We start from the raw sequence: 22,284 nt of genomic DNA on the forward strand, positions 1-22,284 counted from the left end.
TCCTCTTTTTTTTTTCCTTTAAACTTACACCGGTCAAATTTTATCTTTAAAAAGTACTTAACCGGCTTATAACCGGTTAGATTTAATTTAATTAAAAATTTTATTATTTCATAATTATTGTGAATCGTTGATTTAATCTAACGGTTCATAATAATTACGGCATCATAGAATTTTCCCCAACTCTATTGATTGTTTACAGAAGTTACAGAGAGCTTTTCAAGCTGATTACAGAGTCTTTCAAGAAGCCTTTGTTTCAATCTCCTCAACTCACAATAGCTCTCACTCACGCTATCCTCTGTTGGCAGAATCAGCTGTATATAACAGCTTGTTAACGAATCAGTAACGAACCCAGAAGCCCACATGACTAGCATGTGAATTAACTGATTCTAACGAACCAAGAAAGCAACTTATCCGTGCACGTGAAACTCTCGTGCATCACTTAAACCAAAACGACCTTTATTTATATCGTTCAAAGGAGTAAGTGTGTTGCTTTCCAAAACGCGACATCAGCTGGTCGTTTTACCAACTGATTTGCTTCATAATACAACAGATAATTTATTACTGTAAAGTCAAGCAATTATATATACAAGTTCATGAAGCTGAAAAAGGAAAGTTACAGAGGATTCCTTAGTCTATGGAATTGCAGAGATTACTCCTAAAGTCAAGCACAATCGTGTGAATCATCTTAATTTAAGGAGGAGATTGATTCTGTCCTTTTACACATATATAAACATACGTAGAGAAGGGAAGCTGAGGAAAGAGTTAGACAACATACCAACTTGGTCTACAAATTCATTTTCCATTGCAACAAATCCCTCCAAATTACAATAATTTCTCGAGTATTAAAACTAGTACCGAAGACAAATTTATTAGGATAAGATTTTTCAAGGGTTACAGGTCTCTCAAGAATAATATTTCTTCTTTAAAATATCTAAAAGGGACAATGGCATATATAAAGTACCAAGGTTGATGGTTTATACAATTCAACATTAAATTTTCAGAAAGAGTCAGAATAACTATTGATATTCGCCAAGTTTTGGAAATTGGTGGTTGCAAGAATGAAATGGAAAGGGGAATGCAATGGGGGGAAGGGATATTGATTCTTTAATTTGTTTGGTTTGGTCAAGGAATATTGATTTCTTTGCTTGGTTGCAAGAATGGATGGTAAGGGGTAAGAAAACAACTACAATACAAATGAACAAGAATATGTACCCTCCACTCAAAAAACGTCTATTTCAACGAGCCGAAGCAATATTTTAGTTCTATTTTCTATTATCAAATATTATAAAATTAGCTTCCAAAATTTAGGCCTGATTTAGTATTATGGTTGAGCAGCACTTTGTGTTCGGTAAATACTTATTAATCTAATCTGAAAGTTAAGTTGATTTTATTTCACGCTCGTAAAATAAAAAAACCTATTGCGACTAGTAGAATACAGAGAGAAAAAAAAAGGGGGCAATAGTGAATAAGATATCACAGGCTAAACCTATAAGAAGCATCCCCATCTACTTTCCATGTGGAGACTTAACAACCAATTAACCACCAATTATCAAGCGGCGGCAACTGAATTTCTTTGTCAAAATATATGGGTACGATGAGATTAACTGTTATTATGAGAATAAAATTAAAAAATTGGCATCCCAATTTTCTTGTAAGAGTAATAATGCTTATTAGAGTATATATTACAGGGCTTTGGGAATTCTAAGCGCAGACACCTCTACTTCAGCAATGCACACATCGTTCACAAGAAAACCATTGCTTCCCTTGTTCAAGTAACTGGGTTCAACAAATTTGTGCCAGCCCCAATCTTCGATTGAGTTCCTAAACCATGTACTGGCTACAGGAACAACAATAGAAACCTGAAGTTATCTGTATCTAGCTACTACGCTTATTGATGAACTTCAATACCTGTTAAAGCTTGGGTTAATAATAACAAGGGTAAAGTTTTATGATTATGGTTTTACTAAACTTGATCCTGGATTTGCAGTGTGAAACAAAGGTATTTTTAAAACCACGAGTTATAGTTGAGAAGTCAGCCAAATACCAGGTACATAGAAATATGATTGCCAGGTCCTTCTCTCTGTCCCTCGGGATAGAGGCATACCTTCCTGAAAAAATCAACAAGGGTAAAGTTTAAGTCTCGGCATTCAATTGTACTTATTTACTAAGAGGTTCCACTTAACAAATTATTAAAACATTAACTTTCAAATGTGGCATTTAGTTTATATATATGAACAGAGAAACAAGTAAATTTTAGCAAATCATTTACATTATACATTCGAAGAAGTGATCATAACATGAGGCACCTTTTTAACAAGTTGTACTATTCAAATTTCTTCTACATTACCATTAGAAATATATCGCACATGTATAAATGAACCTTAAGTATTAGTCATGTTCAGGTACAGATGTCTAGATTTCGGCTATTATATATTAGAGTTGTGCATCATTATAAAACGTACAACTTTGATTATAGTTCGAATCGAGGTTTTATAGACTCTGAACGTCCTGACTTGAGCATCAAATCCAGATATCATTAAATTCTGAATTGATCAAAACCTAATTCAAGCTTCTTTCATTTCCCATGGCATCTATTACATGAAGTTGACCAAATCATTGATTAGCTCTTAGTTAAATAATTAAATAAGAACAAAATAATCATAAACATTGTTGAGTGTAATAATTAACCTTGAAGAATCAAGAATTCGTCTCTCTTCTGATCAAGCACAAATAATAATCTAATATCTAATTCACTGTTGTGGATAGTTATGACCAAATTAATTATCTTATTTTGCAATAACATATTTTTTACGTTCGGCACCGTTTTTCATGGGCCATTCTCATTTTCTTTTTATAAATTCAAGTGGAATAAGTGTTCGGTAGCCCTTCTCGTAAAACCTAATTGTAAAACATAGAATCTGACTTAGCTTTGATAGTTATAAATTATAAAACAACTTATACATGCTTTACTTGTTTTATAAAACAAATTGTAAAATAAAATATAATAATATACACGGTTAATAAAAATAGCAGATAGTCTCCATCTTTAAGACTCTTGACACCCCGTCTATCTCACTAACCTTATCTCTTAACTCTCATCTCCCTTCATCATTTATGAACTGCATCTCGTTCTTCCTTTCTTCTTCTTTTCTTCTTCCTCTGTTTTTTCTACCTTTCCTTCATAATTCTTTTCTTTATTAGCTCGATCATTTTTTTCAACATATTTCTGGGTTCTTATACATTTTATTTAGTTTTGCTTTGATAAAATCACCAAAGATCTATAGAGATTTACACTGAACTTTGCAGATATGGGTATTTGGTTCTTAATTGTAAGCAAGCATGTAATCTTTTTTTTTTTGTTCCCCAGAAACGCCATATTTAATCATTTTAATTTGATCAAATGTTAAAATGTTGTAAGAATTCAATATTTTTTTTTCTTTTTTGATAAAAAGGAGAATTAGATTTAATAGTTATAAAATTATTTTTCCTCCTTTTATATCCTTTTCGAATCAAGTGTATAAGGTAGAAAGATCGATCGAAAAGTGAGCCTGTTAACAAAAAATAATTATTTAAAAAAGTTAAAATTGGATATTAGAATTATTGTTATTATTATTGCTGTTGTTGTTGTAAGTTGGTATATTGAAAAATAAATTAGTTTTTATATGAATTTTAAACACAAATTTAACTTGCATGAAGTAAAAACTATTAATAGATACTGAGCGTGTATTATTAATTTCATTTTCTAAATATAGGATATACAAAATAATACCAAACACATATTTAAATTAGAAATATAAGAACTTCAAAACACCATTTTCGTTCTCATTTTTATTCTAAGAAAATATAAATTTAAAAACCATACCGAACATGCTAGCTTCTGATCCTTTTTTTAGTTTAGAAACTACTTCTTTTGAATTCTTAAATGTCCATATATGATATTTCTTTCATGTAACATTAATTTCTTGCTCTATTGTACTCAATTTATCTTATTAATGCTTCTCTTTAATTAAAAACTAAGAGTTTTTATCACCATCTCACTTGTTAATATTTGATAGATAGTAATTTTATTCCAGGATTAAGATTGTCAGAGATTTTCTTCCAGGATTAAGAATTATGTCAATGAACAAATGTGATCGCATAAGTAAGCCATAAAATCAATGAATTTCTTTATTTTGTGTGAAACCAAGAAGAATAAACATCTCAAGTTTCTTCATATTTTGCTCGAATTACTTGTTATTATAATGCCTAGCTCGGAGATTCTGAGCACGTGATCTCAGCTTCCACCACGCAAATGTCGTTCACAAGATACCCATTCTTGGGGTCATTAAACTTACTTAATGAAACGAATCTTGACCAACCCCACTTATTATCGCATGGTGCATAGAACCATTTTCTACCTCCTAGAGAAAAAGAATCATTTGTTGAACATGTGCATGCATGTGGCAAACAATTGCACGTGGCTAGCATGCAATTTTTTAACTCTTAGCATAAAGTTGTTGAGTAAGTGGAAAACAAAGGTAAGTGGAAGGAATCAACTTTTGACTTTGGCACCAAAGTTGAAATCTTGGGTGGAAATTTATATTATTTTAATGCCCACCATTGTTGATTTTTGGGCATGGCTTGACCTATAAATAGAGACCTCATTTGCCCTCTTTATTTATCTCATTTTCTCCAATTCAAGTGAGAGTGCCAAGAGGTGTAAGTTGAGAGTGTTGAGAGCTTTGAGCTGTAGTTCTAGTGTTTTGAGAGTTTGAGTGTATTGAGATTTCAGGTTGAGAGAAAAAATATTATAATATTTGTAACTCTTTTTCACTAGTAAAATATTTCCTTTTGTCTTTGTCTGTGGATGTAGGCTAAAAGCTGAACCACGTAAATTATGGTGTCCATGTATGTTCATTATTTCTTAATTTCACTTTAGTTGCGTGTCTGATGTACCCGCAAATTCCCAACATCATTCTCATTATACATATTATTTGAATTCTATAACCTCAAATTAAGCTGATTTTTTTTAGGTTACAGGTACTTTCAAAATCAAAAGGTAAAAAAAGAAAAAAAAAACTGCTTGAAAATCGCTCGATCAAATTGTCGGTGGCAACCAAATTAGTTGCATATAAAAAACAAGCTATATACCTTAAGAAGATTCATGCATTGGCCGAATTTGATCCATGATTCGAAATGTAAACTCTGCGCATACTTTAACAATACTCCGAACTGCGGAATCTCCAAAACCCAAGAACAAGGAAAGATAATCGCCAGCACCGGGGCCAGCTCCCATGGGTGTAGCTCTATCTTCCTGAAAAAAACGAAATGGTATTTAATTAATTGTACACTCACTGACAACTTTGTCTCAAGAACTTATTATTTATTATACCTGTATAAATTAAAAATAAAATAAAATCTTTGATACCATTTGTGATTTCCAGCATCGAAAACTTGTGATTCCTCATATCCTGCGTCTAACTTTGAAAAGTTCTCGATCTTCCAAACATACTTACAACTACTTGCAATTTCTTTCATAGATAGGCACTCTCCTTTGAATTTGTTTCTTTCTTTAACAAGCTCTTCAGCGTCAAAAACACACGTACCTTCGACAAGGTATCCATTCGAAGCATCATTGAAAGCTCTAAGCGGGATGAATTTATCAAAACCCCATACATGCTTCAGTCCATTAAACCGTCTTTCCTTTCCCATGCAATCTATCACATTAAAAGCAGCCACTGATTATGCATGCATTCAATTTCTTTCCTAAAGATTCGAGCAAAATTTTTGCTTTCAATATACAATTCTGGACATCAAATTTGATTTAACCTTGAACTACAAGGTAGTTGTCTTGGTTCTAATCAAGTAAGAACAGACAAAAACTGCAGAGACTTCCCAATCCAAAGTAAATGAACTTGTGCCTGCAATTGCTAAGTAGAGTGAGATGTAGTCTTTCACATTCTTGCTCTAATTTCCATTTGGGTACAGAACAAGTTCCTTGTAATAATTAATCGACATTAATAAATAATACACTAACTTGATAATTAAATTTAATTACGTCAATTAAGGACACACACACACGCACACACATACATACATACGTACATACCACTTGTAGCCTCCAACTTCAAATTCTCCTGATTCATATTCCTCTTCTGCTTTTTCCGCAAGTAATGAAAATGATTTTATTTTGACAATGTAATGAGCCGGTGGCGCTTTTGAAGTGGATCTTTCACTAGCTATTAAAGTAATTTTATACACCGATTGATTAATTAGGAAATAAAATAAGAAGCTGAAGATTTTATGTATATTAATTTGACCAAGAAGAGAAGGAGAGAGAACAAACATTCCACGGAAAAAAATTCTTCCAAATAATTGTCGAATGCACATTCTGCCTCGTGGGAATTCTCGGACGGCGTTTAGGCAGCCGTCTTTTGAGGGTGGTTCATGCTAAGTCCGATGATGGCTTCAGGAATGCTCCGCTTGATACAACTTAATAGCTAATAACTTTGTCCAAATCCCAAATAAATAAGAGAAATAAATTTAAATCCAAATAAAAATGGAATTACAAAAACTGACTCAAAAACAAATGCTAAATAAGGTAAATCCTAATAAAATATGAAAGACTGCTTTTAACTAATAAAATTCGTAAGTATCTCATTTAAATGTTACAAATGATCAATAAATTCCCACCCTTAAAAGTTGTGTGCCTTGCCCGCACTTGATCCAAAATATAGGGTCTGAGCTTTGCATATACTTTTAACAGTCGAATATACCAAAATCGAGAACAGCAGATCAGCTTTTTCTTCATGAAGAATATTAGCTTTTTTGCATTTATTTTCATTACAATAAGTTTCTTGCAACCACCATGAATTCAATGAGATATTAGACGGCCGTAGTTCAGTAATAAGAAAATCTGAATATTAAATGAATTAGTCTGGCTATTGATATTCATCAAATTTCTGAAACTGGGTCATCAATTTGTTTTTCATTGTAATCCAGCGAAGGAAAAAAAAAAGTAATAATAAATAAAGTTTGGTAGATAAATCAAAAGAAAATCATATAATAATATTCCATGTGATTGGATTAATTGTTTCAGTTGGTTTCACTGCCTTCGATTTCTCTCTTACATCCCAATTTTCTTTGTACCAATCACTTCTTTATTTTTGGAAATCAAAATCTTAGAAGAAAGAAGAATTACTGCCAAGAGCATATAATAAATCTTCACGTTCATAGATGCATAAAATTAGATCACCAAAATCACACTAAAAGTTAACTGGACAACTGAAACAATAAGCAACATAGCTATAATTTGGAAATCCAGGAGAGAAATAATTTTCTTGCAAGCTAAAATAAATTTCCTATATTAGCCAGGATGGCAGTCAGCATCACACAATAAAAGAACCCAATTGGACAACAAGTAACTACTTGTTATATTGCCTTGGAAATTCCAAGCACAGTGACCTCAGCTTCCACCACGCAAACGTCATCCACTAGGAACCCAGTCTCTGGATCATTTAACTTACTCAATGAAACGAATCTTGGCCAGCCCCAGCTAGACTTTGGTGTATGGAACCAGTATTTATCTGCTAGAGTAAAACGAGCGCTCTCGTAATATTATTTGGATTTGCCTTCAATTAATTAAGCTGACTTACTAATTGCATGTAAAGACAGACATTTTACCTTGAAAAGATTTATGCTTTGCCCCCAGTTGATCCAAGATTCGCAATGTGAACTCTGCATATACTTTCACAGACTCAACTGTGGAATCTCCCAAAGCCAAGAACAGAGAAAGATGATCGGCAGCACCAATGTCAATTCCCGCGGGGTAGAGCTTTATCTTCCTGAAAACAATTATATGGAACTTAGTTGTAGATTCACCGAAAACCTTGCCTCAAGATTCAAGAACGTATTTACATCTATAATCTGATTTAAAAAAAAAAAAATTGAATCTTTGATACCATTTGTGATTTCCAGCACAGAACACTTGTGATTCCTGACGTCCTTTGTCCAACTTTGAAAAGTTTTCAACCTTCCAAACATACTTAGAACTATATGCATATTTTTCCATGGATAGGCACTCTCCTTTGACTATGTTTCTTTCTTTAACAAAGACTTCAGCTCCAAAAACACAGGTATCCTCGACAAGGTATCCATTTGAAGCATCGTTGAAAGCTTTAAGCGGGATGAACTGATCAAAACCCCATTCAAGCTTCAATCCATTAAACCTTCTTTCCTTTCCCATGGCATCTATCACATTACAAGCGACCACCGATTATGCAATTGCTTATCTAAAAGACTAGAACGAGTTTCTGCTGCAATATTTTCTGTAAAACTTTATATGTACCAGCTAGACTGTATTTAATTTGTAAAATACAGACGATCACACTAGATAAAATTTACAAAGATATGATATCGTCAAAATCGTCAAACGTAGATCATTGGAAAATATGATCAAGGTTAACATTTCAAAAGTAGAATATAATATAACCTTGAACTACCAGGTAGTTGTCTTGGTTCTGATCAAGTAAAAACAAACGAAAAACTGCATAGACTTCCCAACCAAAAGTAAGTGAACTTGTATCTGCCATTTCTAGGTAGAGGGAAATGTGATCTTTCACATTCTTGCTGTTGTTTCCCTTGGGGTATATAACAAGTTTCCTGCAATAATTAATTAATCAACATAAATACACTAATAAATGATACTACCAAGCAAAGACTATCATTCAAAAGTTAGGTTCAAATCCTGATCACATTAGGGTTGGGGAGTTGTTGTATTTTTTTTTATAATCATTATAGTTTAACAGCAGCCCAATTTTCTTGTCATCTTTGAAAAGTGATTTTGAACCCGGGATCTGATGTTTCACCACAAAAGATTTTACCAATTTAACTAAATAACACTCAGCCCGTAGGTTGAGGTGTCGTTTGATTATTAATATCAAGATGGAATAATAATAATAATAATAATAACGATAATAACAAAAGAAAAGGTGGTGGCATAAGTTATTTAATTTACTGCAATAAAGGAACTATATATATATATAGATATATATGCACACGCACGCACGCACCACTTGTAGCCTCCAGCTTCAAATGCTCCTGATTCGTACTTCTTATGAACTGCTTTTTGGGCAAGTAATGAAAATGATTTTATTTTGACGATGTAATGAGCCGGTGGTACATGTGAAGTGGATCTTGCGATGGCTATAAAGTAAAGTAATTTTAATCAACATCGACTGGTTAGAAACAAAAATAAGATGAAAATTTTAAGAATATTGACCAAGAGAATAAAGTGAGAAAAGCTTCAACATACATACCATCTTTGTTAACAAAGACATTTTCCATTGCGAAAAGTTTTCTAAAATGTTGTTGGAGTTTTATTTTTATTTTTGGCAACTTCGACAGCACGAAGTCAGTTTAAATAAAAGAAAAATAAAATTACTGGGAGGTCGTATACTAAGTTTTATCGATCTCTCAAGAAAATCATAGAATCTGAACATGAAAATACAATGAATAAAGATAATTTAACTAAATATACAATGAATCTTCATTAACTACTAAATTAGGGGATAAATACAAAAAAAATTAATAAAAGGCCTACTGATTGGACTGTTTACATTCTACTTTCTGATTCAACAAACTCGAAAACATATAAACTCAATTTAAATTTTCTTTTGTTTGCACTAATCTCGATCCGTTACATCAGTTAGAATATTCTATGCTCATATAGCGATAGTTTAATTCACGTATTCTTTTGTGGGGAGAAAATTTCTTGATTGTTAATAATTAAAGTAAACATAACAAAATAAATAGATATCAATCACACGTATAACAGTGTGCAACTATTAAAATGTACTTCAAAGCCGAAAGCTAAACTAAGTTTAGATCGAAGGAATATTCTTAAGCTAAAAATGTACAAGAATATTGAAAAATATGATATTATTTAATCCTAATTAATCAATATACATACACTAATACCGTAACAGTAGTGGTTCAAGAGGTTCGGGTTCGAATTCGGATTACACTAGGCTCGAGGAGTTGCTTGATTTATATCGCAAAATGGGAAAAAATAATAATAATAATAGAAATAATAAAGAAAAGGAATGGTGGTGGCGTGGTGCCTTGAGTTATTTAATATACGGCAGTCAAGAAAATAAATATACGTATCACTTGTAGCCTCCGGCTTCAAAGAAACTGTCCATCTTTGTTAACAAGTTCTCCAAAGAATTGTTGATTTTTATTGATTAGAAATAAAATAAATTAAATTCTATCCAAACTGAAATTACAAAAACGACTGAAATACGACCAGTTTGACTGATTATAATTTCTAATTGAATTTTACCAAAACAGAACCATGATTAATTGCGTACACCTTGCATATTAACAATCAAAAGAGCTCTATGTTTGATGAAAATTTGGCATGGGCAAAGTGTCAATGTAGGAGGAATGATACCACTACCAGAAAAGAACACAACCTTCCTCCCTAGCATATAAATGTCAAGCAATTACAAGACTGCTAGCTAACTCTTAAAAGGTATTGAAGTCCAAAACAGAGCCACGATTGTCAGTTGCTCGTTTACTGCATTGACAAATGAATAGAAGCATGAATTTGATCATCATCATTAGTTCTGAAACGAATTGGCTGACAAAAGGGGAACTAAATTCTGCTTGGGCAATGTGAAAATACGACAAAGCATACTAAAATCATGTGACGTGGGACCCGAAAACTTATAACCACAACCCCGAAACAAAGTCTCAGAAATTTATAAAAAATGATACTACCAACCATACTAAAATCATGTGACGTGGGTCGTCAATCCTTGGTTCTTTTACTTTTTGACTTTTTGATTTTTTCCATTGACTTTAGAATTTGTTTTACTCCTCTCCGTGGCGGCACTTTACACTCGTCACTACTAAAAAAATAAAAATAGGCTACTATAACAGATTTCTTGTGAGATACTTAAAAATGAATTATTTATCACAAAAATATGATAGATTCGTGATAGAATTTTTATAGATCATAGAAACATGATAGATTTGTAATAACTTATTTATCTATCACATACACATGATAGCATATTAATATTTAATGAAACGGTGAGTTTTGAATGGATTAATTTAGGCATAGAACAACAATGTATCTTAAAACCACAAAAAAAAAAAAAACCATAAGTGGTAGACTCTCCTTTGACTTCAAATGACAAACCCTAATTTCTAAATCACGCTGCTGACAAAAAATTTGGTCCTCTACTGCGCTGCTTGCCGACAACAAATTGCCACTCTTCGTCTTCGTCTTCGTCTTTGTTAAGGAAGCTCATTTGAGCAAAATGGTCGGCAAAGCAGAGGATTGTAACAGTTGCAGTTCATAGTTACAAGTTGATGACTTGGCATGCCAGCTGGCACCCGGTGGTTATATAGTTTCTTGTACACGTGAATATTAGTTTTAGTTTTGTTATAGTAGCTATTAAGCATGTTTAGCATGTTTAGTTAGCTAAGCAAAATTAGTTGTGTAGATACGTGAGTATATAAAGCAAACTCTGTACAGTTTCTTTTGTAATTTTTGATGAATGAAGTAGAAAACAAATTTCCAGAATCTTCTCATTTTCTCTCAATATTTTCTTAGTTTCCAAACGTCTTGATTCTTATCTGTCTTCATCCTTACTCTTCGATCTGCTGCTGCTACTACTTGCCGATGAACAACACGCACACGTTCAGCCAGGTCTTTACTTCCTCTTTTTTTTTTTATATTATATTCTTTTGATTTGATTTGATTTTTCTGTGATCTATACGCCGTTTATTTTGATCGATCTGATTGCTATTCTATGATGTTGTTTATTTTTTGGTGAACCATTAGCTTTCAATTGATTTTGATTTATTTGCTAGATCTAGGGTTTTGTATTGGCTTATTAGTTTAGTAGTTATGTATCGACATGTTTTTTCCTTTAATTTTGATTTTTTTTACTTCTCTCATTCTAATTTAGATAATTTTAGGGTTATGCTTGAATTAATTATTCTTTTAATCAACTTAGGGTTGGATTTAATTGATTCTAAGTCTCATCTCTGTTCCCATTCAAAAAATAAGTACGCACAAATAGTTTTCATTTTATTCTCAGTCATTGCCATGTGATAATTTTGTTTCTTTGAATTAATTTATTTTATCTTCGGTTAATACACTTCTCTTTGAATTAATTTTGTTTGTTTGAATTAATCATGGCCATGTGATGAAGTTCATTTAGCATTGGGAAGAAAAAAGTAGATGAGAAGGAATATCATGTTCAAGAGATTAAGGACAACATGCTGGACTAATTATCGATTATTTTAAAATTATGTTTTGGCTTAAACTACCCATGTCACTAGCATTATTTCAAAATCTGAATAACCTCATCTCTTTCTCAGACTGAAAGGCTAGCATAGCATTGGGCTGTTGCCTTTACTAATTGAGAAGTGAAGTTCTAAACAGTGGCTCTATACTGGAAACTTGGTTTCATCTGCGTTAATACTTTTGGTAATCTCAGAACAAGAACTGGAATCTAAATAAGTAGTAGAAAAACTTTTATGTAATTGTCAAGATTTTTGATATCTGAATTTATGGATTAGTTAGATATCTAATTTCTTCACTTTTTAAAGTGGAAATTACTAGTTCCTTGATGAGTATGATAAGTTTACTGCAAAATACTTGTCTAGGACGCCCTCTGCTATGATGGGCACTAATGTGTTGATTTCTCTGATTTCTGTCCTGGAAGAAACTTTTCATTTCTCTAATTTATGTTGTTGTTTTTTTAACCGTTGTTGCTATTTTAACTGCTAGTTTTTTTTTATTGAATTTAACTGCTGTTGGTTTTTTTTATGGGTTGATTATGTAATTTTATTAGTTGTTCTTACAGTTACAAAAAATATTAATCCAAATGTGCATGATTATATATATATATATATAGTTTGCATTAATATTAATGGAATAAATATAGAAAAAGATCATAAGTAACCATACCACACAAGTTGAGATTGTGTGGATATTATATCTTCAAAATACACACCCAACTAGCTCTGGTGAGCTCTGGAGACTTTAAACTCGTTATTCGAAGCGTTTTGCTAATATCATTCATTTGGATTAGTTGCAAATAAAATTCATTGTTTCTAATTAGTAGCTAAATAAATTCACTATCCATGATGGAATTCTCCTACAATTTTAGGATTAACAAAGATGAATCATATGAAAAATTATAATAATGAAGGAGCAAAATAAGATATGGAATTATGGGAATTTGTTTCTGCCAGTATAGCAAAGGCCACAGATAACTTCTCAAGTTACAATAAACTGGGAGAAGGTAGATTTGGGCTAGTGTACAAGGTAATATTGTGGTATTCTGCTCATATTAAATCGTGTTTTCTTTTTATACTAACTAATTAGCATATATGTGGTACATAGGTAGAAAGGCAAGAAATTCCAGTTAAAAGGCTGTCAAAAGCTTCTAGACAAGGAATTTAAGAGTTCAAAAATGAAGTTACATTGATTGTTGTTAGTAATTATAGGTTTTTGTTACATATGTGAAATTCTTCATTATTCTTGATTATTGAAGTGTGTGATGACTCCTTATGAATTTGATTAACTATAAGTGGCCGATATGTTAATTTGCATTTTTTTGGTACTCATCTTAATGTAATCTGTTTTTCAGGTGATGTTGGTGGCTTTTGAGAATTTACCATCAATATTTTTTTTATGGATTAATTGTTTTTCTAGGATGGGTTGGTGATTAGATATTGTAAAGGATTTATGAGATATTATTATGGATTTGATTCATCATGTATTTTGATGATGCTATTTGTTGGAAGTTTCGAGTGATTGAAATTTTTAGTATATGATGTTATTTGGTATTTAATAGTTTTTATGAATTTGAATGTAATTTTTATTTCAGTTAATTCAAGTTTTAAAATGTGATTTTTATTATTTCTATTTCAAAATTCTGGAATTTAAATAATAATAATTAGTATTATTATAATTTCAAAATAAAAAATAATAATTTTATTTTTCTTTAAACCTTAAATCTCATGACAGAGAATACAAATCATTAATATATGGCATATTTTGAAGAAGCCCACCAAATTCAAAACAATTTAAATTACCCACTAAAATTTTCTATTAATTTCAAAAAGTCTTGCAAAACAACGTTGCATGGCTAATGACATATGTGTGATAGATATACATTGTCATGGAAGATGTGATAGATAAAATAATGTTATGGATTTATCGTAGGGGCTACAATGACACATAAAAACTTTGTCATAAGGGGGGTCGGATGACAAAAATTCTCTGTCATGGTAGCCCATCTTTCTAGTAGTGCGTGGAATAATTGTCTTCAATTGCTTCGCTCAATATATTACTAATAAAATGGAAAATACTTTGGCTAATGATATATAGTATAATCTCGGTACATTAATAGTATTGGGACCATAAAAATTTTATTAATTTATCGAACATTAGTATATCAATAAATTAATTTATTAATATATCTTTATAAAACTAATATTGCATTCATATTAGGATTTTCTATGAAATATAAAGATATTATAATTAGAGAATTTAGTGATTTTGAGTTAGTATAATTAGATAATTTAATGATTATGTCACGTTGTACGATAGGATCTTGAGTGAGTGAGTGAATTACTTGATAATCCTTTAGCTAGATTGCATGGTTAGATCAAGATTAGATGGTAACTTATCAAAGGAGACTTTTTTGAAGCAACTGATTGAATCAATCTCTCTCTTATTTTTCTTAATAAAACACGTAATACAACAATGGCTTCCAATATGGAAGGTGTAAAGAAAGTAGTAATGATCGAAAAAACGCATAAAGCATTATGCCAGTATAACAAAGAAAATCATAAACATATCATATGTAATTAGTTTCAAATTAATTAATTATCAATTTATTTATTAATTAGGTCCTACAGAAAAATAATTTTCTTTTGAAAAAATATTATCCAATTAATATATCAAATTATTAATTTATCTTATTGGCCCCTAGTCGAAACTAACAAAAATTATTATTTAATCAACGTCATCAATATTAATTTAATTGAGATTTTATTGTACTTGGTTTTCATTCTCTTAGTAATGGAATTATTAGTTCTCTTACGTCCTAATTTTCTTTGTACCAATCACCACTTCTTTTTTTTTTTTTTTTTTTGGGAAATCAAAATCTTAGAAGAAAGAAGAATTATAGCCTAGAGGATATAATAAACCTCACCCCTTAAGAGATGCATAAAACTAGAGCACCAAAATCACACTAAAAAGTTAACTGGACAGCATAAACAATAAACAACATAGCTGTACTTTTGAAAACCACAAGAGAAATAAATTTTCTACAGCATAAACAATAAACAACATAGCTATACTTTTGAAAACCACAAGGGAAATAAATTTTCTGACAGCTAAAATAAATTTCCTAGATTAGGCTGGAAGGCAGTCAGCATCTCACAATCAAAGAACCCAATTGGAGGACAATTAACTGCTTGTTATAATGACTCGGAAATTCCAAGCACGGTGACCTCAGCCTCCACCACGCAATCGTAATTCGCTAGAAACCCAGTCTCTGGCTCAGTTAACTTACTCAACGAAAGGAATATTTGAGAGCCCAAGGCAAAGGCTGGTGCAAGCACTCTCGTAGTATTAGTTGGATTTGGCTTCAATTAACTAAGCTGACTTACTAATTACATGTAAAGACAGACATCTTACCTCGAAAAGATATATGTTTTTCCCCCACTTGATCTAAGATTCGCAATGAATAATACTCTGCATATACTTTAACAGCCTCAACTGTGCAATCTACCAAAGCCAAGACCAGAGAAAGATGATTGCCATCACCACAGCCATTTCCCATGAGATAGAGCACTATCTTCCTGAAAACTAAAAAATATCTCCTGCAATAGGAAATCACGAGTGTCAATATGGATTGATGTTATGTTTTATTTTACTAAAACACAAAATATGATTTTTTGATTAAAAAGAAATTCATAGTTAATTTATCTCCTTAATAGATTCCTGTTTTTGTGGAAGTAGTAATGGATGTAACCATTATTCAAATAACTTTTCAAAATTATAACAATTATAGACCTCATCATAAGAAATCAATAAGTGAATATTATACAAACGTAATTAGTATGAAGTTGAATCAATATTGATGATGGACCGGAAATTCAAATCCAAAATCTTCACTAATTTGGCTTAGTAACTTTGCTGTTCAAGTTTAATAATTTTTGTGAAACTGCTCCTAAAATTAGGGAGAGCAAAGTGATATATATATTTGATGGACAATATAAATGCCATGTATCACCTCTACCCCATTTGATTTTTATATGAATTAATTTATTTGAACTTAAAGTTCAACAGGATTATTGTACAATGTGCATTGTTGATCAATTAATTGATAAACTCATTGACATAGAGAATTAAAAAAAAATTACCACTAATATGGGTTGATGTCCTTGAAGGATGAAATGGTGATACAAAATAAATACACAAATACTTGAAGCTTGCTGCTTGCATGTAATACATCAAACAGTAAAAAATAATTTAAATCTCGGGAAAATGACAAAATCTTTTAAAATAATTAGGCGCACCTGAAGAGACCATGTTTGTATATAGAAACACATTTGATCTATAATTAGATTATTGAATATATTGCCCCTGGAAAGGCATACCAACTAATAAATGAATCTTAAATACTCTTGAAGAGGTAGATACTAAAAAACAAAGAGATTGAAATTGTCCTATAAAAGATGCTCATGTATACTAAAAAAGGCCGATCTTCAGTCCTTGCAAAGATATATGTATTAGAAATTTTGAAAGATCTCAATTGTGCATGTATATTGAAAGTGAGAAATATTTAATAAATGTTGGTACTTGGTGCAAGAGAAAAAATTGAAATTGACATTAGATATTTGTCAATAAAATATAATTGTTATGATAAAAAATTTTTAGAATTCTAAATTACAAAATGTATAGATCATCAAATTATATGATTGGCCAAAATTGTAAAATATTTGGATTTGTAGTCCATACACTAAAGGACGTAAAATTAATTAGTGAATTTTTATGAATTTTGGACTTGTAGTCCATACACCTAAAGTCATAAAATTTATTAATAAAATGTAAATCTAAACTGTAGTATGTCAAAATTAAATTGAAGAATTTATCTAATTATTTTTTAAGGGTAAAATACTTGAATCTGAACTGTTGTATCGCAACCACTGTGACTTCAATAAGATATTAGACAATAGTTCAGTACTAAGAAAATCTGAATAGTATGAATTAGTGTGACCATTGAGATTCACCAAAATTTTGAAACCCGGTCACCAATTTGTTATTCATTGTAATCCAGCAAAGGAAAAAAAATTAATAATAAATAAAGCTTGGTATATAAATTAAAAAAATAATAATAATATTCCATGTGATCAGATTATTTGTTAATTAAATTCACTCTATTCGATCAAAGTACAACCAGGATCCCAATTTTCTGGTAGAAACAAGTAATCTCAGCAGCTTGCTTGGATTTATAATTTGGCTAACTTTGATGATCTGATCATTTTTAATTTGCTCATTAGCATATTGATTCAAACTTGGCTAAAGCTCCCAAAGTGGCTACACTAATGCTACGTTTACTTTTGGATTGGAGTGGGAATCCTGAGGAGTGGGAATCCTTGGATTAGGAGTGTGGAGTGGGAGTGAGAGTAGGGTGTTTACTTAGACTAAATGAAAGTATGGATTGTCAATCAGAATCCTAATTATTTGTTTACTTTGTCTTGGATTGAGAGTAAATTATTTTAAATTACAATTTTATCCTTATGTACAGAATTATAATTTGTAATTAAAAAATTAATAAAAATATATTTGGAAAATAAAATAAATATTTTATTATATTTATAAATTAATAATAATTACTAATATTCTTAATTATGTAAATCATAATTTTTTATTAATTTAAATTTAAATTATGTGAATAAAAATTATTAATAATAGAAAAACAAATGAAATATTATTATTGATAATATAGTACAAAATTAATATTTTTTTAGAATAAAATATTTATTATTATTAATTAAATAAATAATTAATATTTATTAAAATTAATGTTTAATATTATTAATTTAAATATAATATTTATTTATTTTTATTTTATTAAATTTAATAAAATAAATATGATATAATTTATTTTATTAAATATGATATTATTTATTTTATTAAATATTATTTATTTATTTATTTTTATAAGGATAAAATGGGAAGAAGAGGGAGTGGATTCCCACTCCCACCTCCCCCCATGGGAGTGAGAATCCCACTCCCCACTCTAAAATTAGGTGAGACCCACGGATTCCCACTTCCACTCCTCCCTTTTTTAAGGTAAGTAAATACTGAAGTGGGAGAAATCCACACTCCACACTCCCACTCCATAAAGTAAACACTGCCTAATTGCTTATTTATGGATTGGCAGCTTAGCTATGTTCCTGGGTCGTAATCCTCTTTATTTGTTTATTTATTGTTTTTCCTTCACACTCGTTGGTTTAACAGCCTTCAGTTGCTTGGACTAATGATTATATACTTGGTTTTCATTCTTTTAGTAAGCGGAATTATTAGTTCTCTTACATCCCAGATTTCTTTGTACCAATTACTTCTCTCTTTATTTATTTATTTATTTTTTTGTTGGAAATCAAAATCTTAGAAGAAAGAAGAATTAGATCCTAGAGGACATAATAAACCTTACCCCTTAATAGATGCATAAAACTAGAGCACAAAAATTACACTAATAAGTTGACAGCAGCAACAACAAACAACAAAGCTATATATATATATTTCATAAGAACAAAGCTATATTTTGGAAAACCACTAGAGAAATTAATATCCAACTTTAGCCAGGCAGTCAGCATCACACAGTAGAAGAACCGAATTGGAGGACAATTAATTACTTGTTATAATGGCTCGGAAACTCCAAGCACAGTGACCTCAGCTTCCACCAGGCATACGTCATTCACTAGAAACCCAGTCTCTGGCTCATTTAACTTACTCATCGAAAGGAATCTTTGAGAGCCCAAGGCAAAGGTTGGTGCAAGGAACCAGGCTTTACCTGTTAGAGTAAAAGGAGCACTCTCGTAGTATTATTTGGATTTGCCTTCAATTAATTAAGCTGACTTACTAATTGCATGTAAAGACAGACATCTTACCTTGAAAAGATTTATGTTTTTCCCCCACTTGATCTAAAATTCGCAATGAATAGTCTGCATATACTTTAACAGCCTCAACTGCAGAATCTGCCAAAGCCAAGAACAGAGAAAGATGATCGCCATCACCGAAGCCATTTCCCATGGGATAGAGCCGTATCTTCCTGAAAAGAATTTTATGGAATTTAATTGTTCATTCACTAAAAACTTTGTCCCAAGAATGTATTTACATCTATAATCTGATTTTAAAAAAAGAAATTGAATCTTTGATACCATTTGTGATTTCCAGCACTGAACACTTGCGATTCCTGACGTCCTTCGCCCAACTTTGAAAAGTTTTCAACCTTCCAAACATACTTAGAACTATATGCATATTTTTCCATGGATAGGCACTCTCCTTTGACTATGTTTCTTTCTTTAACAAAGACTTCAGCTCCAAAAATACATGTATCCTCGACAAGGTATCCATTTGAAGCATCGTTGAAAGCTTTAAGCGGGATGAACTGATCAAAACCCCATTCAAGCTTCAATCCATTAAACCTTCTTTCCTTTCCCATGGCATCTATCACATTACAAGCGACCACCGATTATGCAATTGTTTATCTAAAAGACCAGAACGAGTTTCTGCTGCAATATTTTCTGTAAAACTTTATATGTACCAGCTAGACTGTATTTAATTTGTGAAATACTGACGATCGCACTAGATAAAATTTATAAACATACGATATCGTCAAAATTGTCAAACATAGATCATTGGAAAAAATGATCAAGGTTAGCATTTCAAAAGTAGAATATAATATAACCTTGAACCACCAAGTAGTTGTCTTGGTTCTGATCAAGTAAAAATAAACGAAAAACTGCATAGACTTCCCAACCAAGAGTAACTGAATTTGTGTCTGCCACTGCTAAGTAGAGTGAAATGTGGTCTTGCACATTCTTGCTCTTATTTCCATTTGGATACAGTACAAGTTTCCTGCAATAATTAATTGATCAACATAAATACACTAATATATGATACTACCAAGCAAAGACTATGGTTCAAGAGTTAGGTTTGAATCCTGATCACATTAGGGATGAGGGTTGAGTTGTAGCATTTTTCTTATTATCATTATAGCTTAATGGCAACCCAAGTCTCTCCCATCTTTGTAAAGTAGGTTCGAACCCCAGATTTCATGTTTCAGCACAAGAGATTTTACCCAATTGAACTAAACGACACTCAACCCACAAGTTGAGGAGTTGTTTGATTATATATCAAGATGAAATAATAATAATGCTGACGATAATAACAAAAGAAAAGGTAGTGGCATAAGTTATTTAATTTACAGCAATAAAGGAAAAAAATATATATTTATATATGTATATATATACCACTTGTAGCCTCCAGCTTCAAATGCTCCTGATTCGTATTTCTCATCAACTGCTTTTTCCGCAAGTACTGAAAATGATTTTATTTTGACAATGTAATGAGCCGGTGGTACATGTGAAGTGGATCTTGCAATGGCTATACATTCAAGCAATTTTAATTAACACCCACTGATTATAAATAAAATAAACTGAAAATTTTAAGAATGTTGACCAAAAGAACGTGAAAGGTTTGAACATACATACCATCTTTGTCAACAAAGACGCTGTCCATCTTTGTTAAATTGTTCATTTTTTTTCTTTTTTGGTAATTAAACTGAAGCCGGAGGCTGTAGACGCTACCTGGACGGTACTGTTTTTGTTGGCGAGGGCAAGGCACAAGGCTCTGCTACCGATCCTAGGGAAATAAATGGACTATTATTTATTAGGGTAACTTTTTTTTTTATTAAGATAAGGTAACTTAAAATTTACTTAATTATCTTTTCAAAAAAAAAATTACTTAATTATAATCCTAAAAAATTAAGAAAATAAATTAAATCCTAACTAAACTGAAATTACAAAACGGCTCAAATACGACCAATTTGACTGATTATAATTTCTAATATAATTTTACCAAAATAGAATGATGACTACTTGCCCCTTGCATATTAACAATGAAAAAGATCTCTTTGTTTGATGAAAAATTGGCATGAATTGAAATTCAAACATGGGAAAAGTGTTAATGTAGAAGCGATGATACCAAAACAGAACATAACCTTCCCCCCTAGCATATAATGTCAAACAACAACTACAAAGACAGCTAGCTAGCTCTTCAAAGGTACTGAAGTCCAAAACAGAGCCATAATTGTCAGTAGCTCACTTATTGCTAGGGATGGCAATGGGCCGGGCTCGGGGCAGAGATCATGATCCCCAAACCCGAGCTGGAAGCAATCTCCGTACCATAACCGAAAAACTTTAACTGGGGATATTCCCGATAATCCCATTTATTTATTTTTTAAAAAATTGATAATTTTGAATATTCGGGTCCTTCAAAAAAATTAATTATTTTGCATACATAGCTTTGAAAAAAAATTACAAATGAGCAAATTAATAGCCCAAACAACATTTCAAACGAACGAATTCAGCTATGAAGCATACCCGTAATTAATAACAAGATTATTTCAACACGAAACGAATTGATGATCATCCATCAAGGATATCCGTAATAACAAATCCAATATCACTGAACAAACTTGTACAATAATACCACTTAGTAATATTCAACCAAGTTTCAAAGAATACCTCGTCGCAAGCAAAGGCGCTAATTTCTAAAATTACCTTGACTGATCAAATGGCAGCGAAGGCGGCGACGGGTGGTTGAGTCCGGTGAGAAATGAGAGCGCCGGCGAGAAAGGGTTAGCGGCTTGCGGTAATGCTTGGTCTTTAGGCTAGAGAGTAGAGCGATGTTAACGGCGCAATCTTGGACTTTTGGTGTTGGACGCGACGGCCGGAAAGGGGAAGCTCCGTTGACCGTTGGAGACTTGGAGGTGGCGATGTCTAGCGTTTTGAGAGTGGTGGGTTTCGGTCTGGGTTTTAGTTTTCTGATGCCTTTTTTTATTATTTGATTAAACTTATTCGGAAAGCGCGTCGAGTAATTTTTTTTAATTATTTGATTAAATTAAATATTTTTTAATCGCGTGAATTCAAAATATATTTTACTTTTAAAATAAAAAAATATTTGGGTTCGGATTC

The 22,284-nt window shown here is 31.6% G+C and overlaps 1 protein-coding gene, 1 long non-coding RNA gene and 2 pseudogenes across 3 annotated transcripts; 1 reads left to right on the plus strand and 3 right to left on the minus strand.

Moving 5' to 3' along the window:
- Positions 1–1,722: 1,722 nt before the first annotated feature.
- Positions 1,723–6,394, minus strand: LOC127902093 (ubiquitin C-terminal hydrolase 12-like; annotated as a pseudogene).
- Positions 6,395–7,496: 1,102 nt separating this feature from the next.
- On the minus strand, positions 7,497–9,324 carry LOC102627730 (BTB/POZ and MATH domain-containing protein 3-like; annotated as a pseudogene).
- A 2,169-nt stretch (positions 9,325–11,493) lies between these two features.
- Positions 11,494–13,858, plus strand: LOC107176184 (uncharacterized). Its single transcript, XR_008054574.1, has 2 exons — positions 11,494–11,698; positions 13,653–13,858. It is a non-coding gene; the product is annotated as an uncharacterized LOC107176184 (long non-coding RNA).
- A 4,937-nt stretch (positions 13,859–18,795) lies between these two features.
- LOC102626859 (uncharacterized) lies at positions 18,796–22,018 on the minus strand. Of its 2 annotated transcripts, none has more exons than XM_052440561.1 (7): positions 21,871–22,018; positions 20,800–20,950; positions 20,560–20,626; positions 19,995–20,164; positions 19,465–19,753; positions 19,195–19,355; positions 18,796–19,097 (listed from the first exon to the last, which is right to left on the minus strand). In XM_052440561.1, the coding sequence occupies exons 2-7, from the start codon at positions 20,843–20,845 to the stop codon at positions 18,943–18,945; spliced, it is 888 nt and encodes a 295-aa protein (XP_052296521.1). In that variant the 5' UTR covers positions 20,846–20,950; positions 21,871–22,018; the 3' UTR covers positions 18,796–18,942. The 2 variants fall into 2 exon arrangements, with proteins under 2 accessions (XP_052296521.1, XP_052296520.1); XM_052440560.1 differs by having other exon boundaries at positions 20,560–20,692.
- Positions 22,019–22,284: the final 266 nt, after the last annotated feature.

Source organism: Citrus sinensis, chromosome 5, assembly GCF_022201045.2.
Source record: "Citrus sinensis cultivar Valencia sweet orange chromosome 5, DVS_A1.0, whole genome shotgun sequence".
Lineage (NCBI taxonomy): Eukaryota > Viridiplantae > Streptophyta > Magnoliopsida > Sapindales > Rutaceae > Citrus > Citrus sinensis.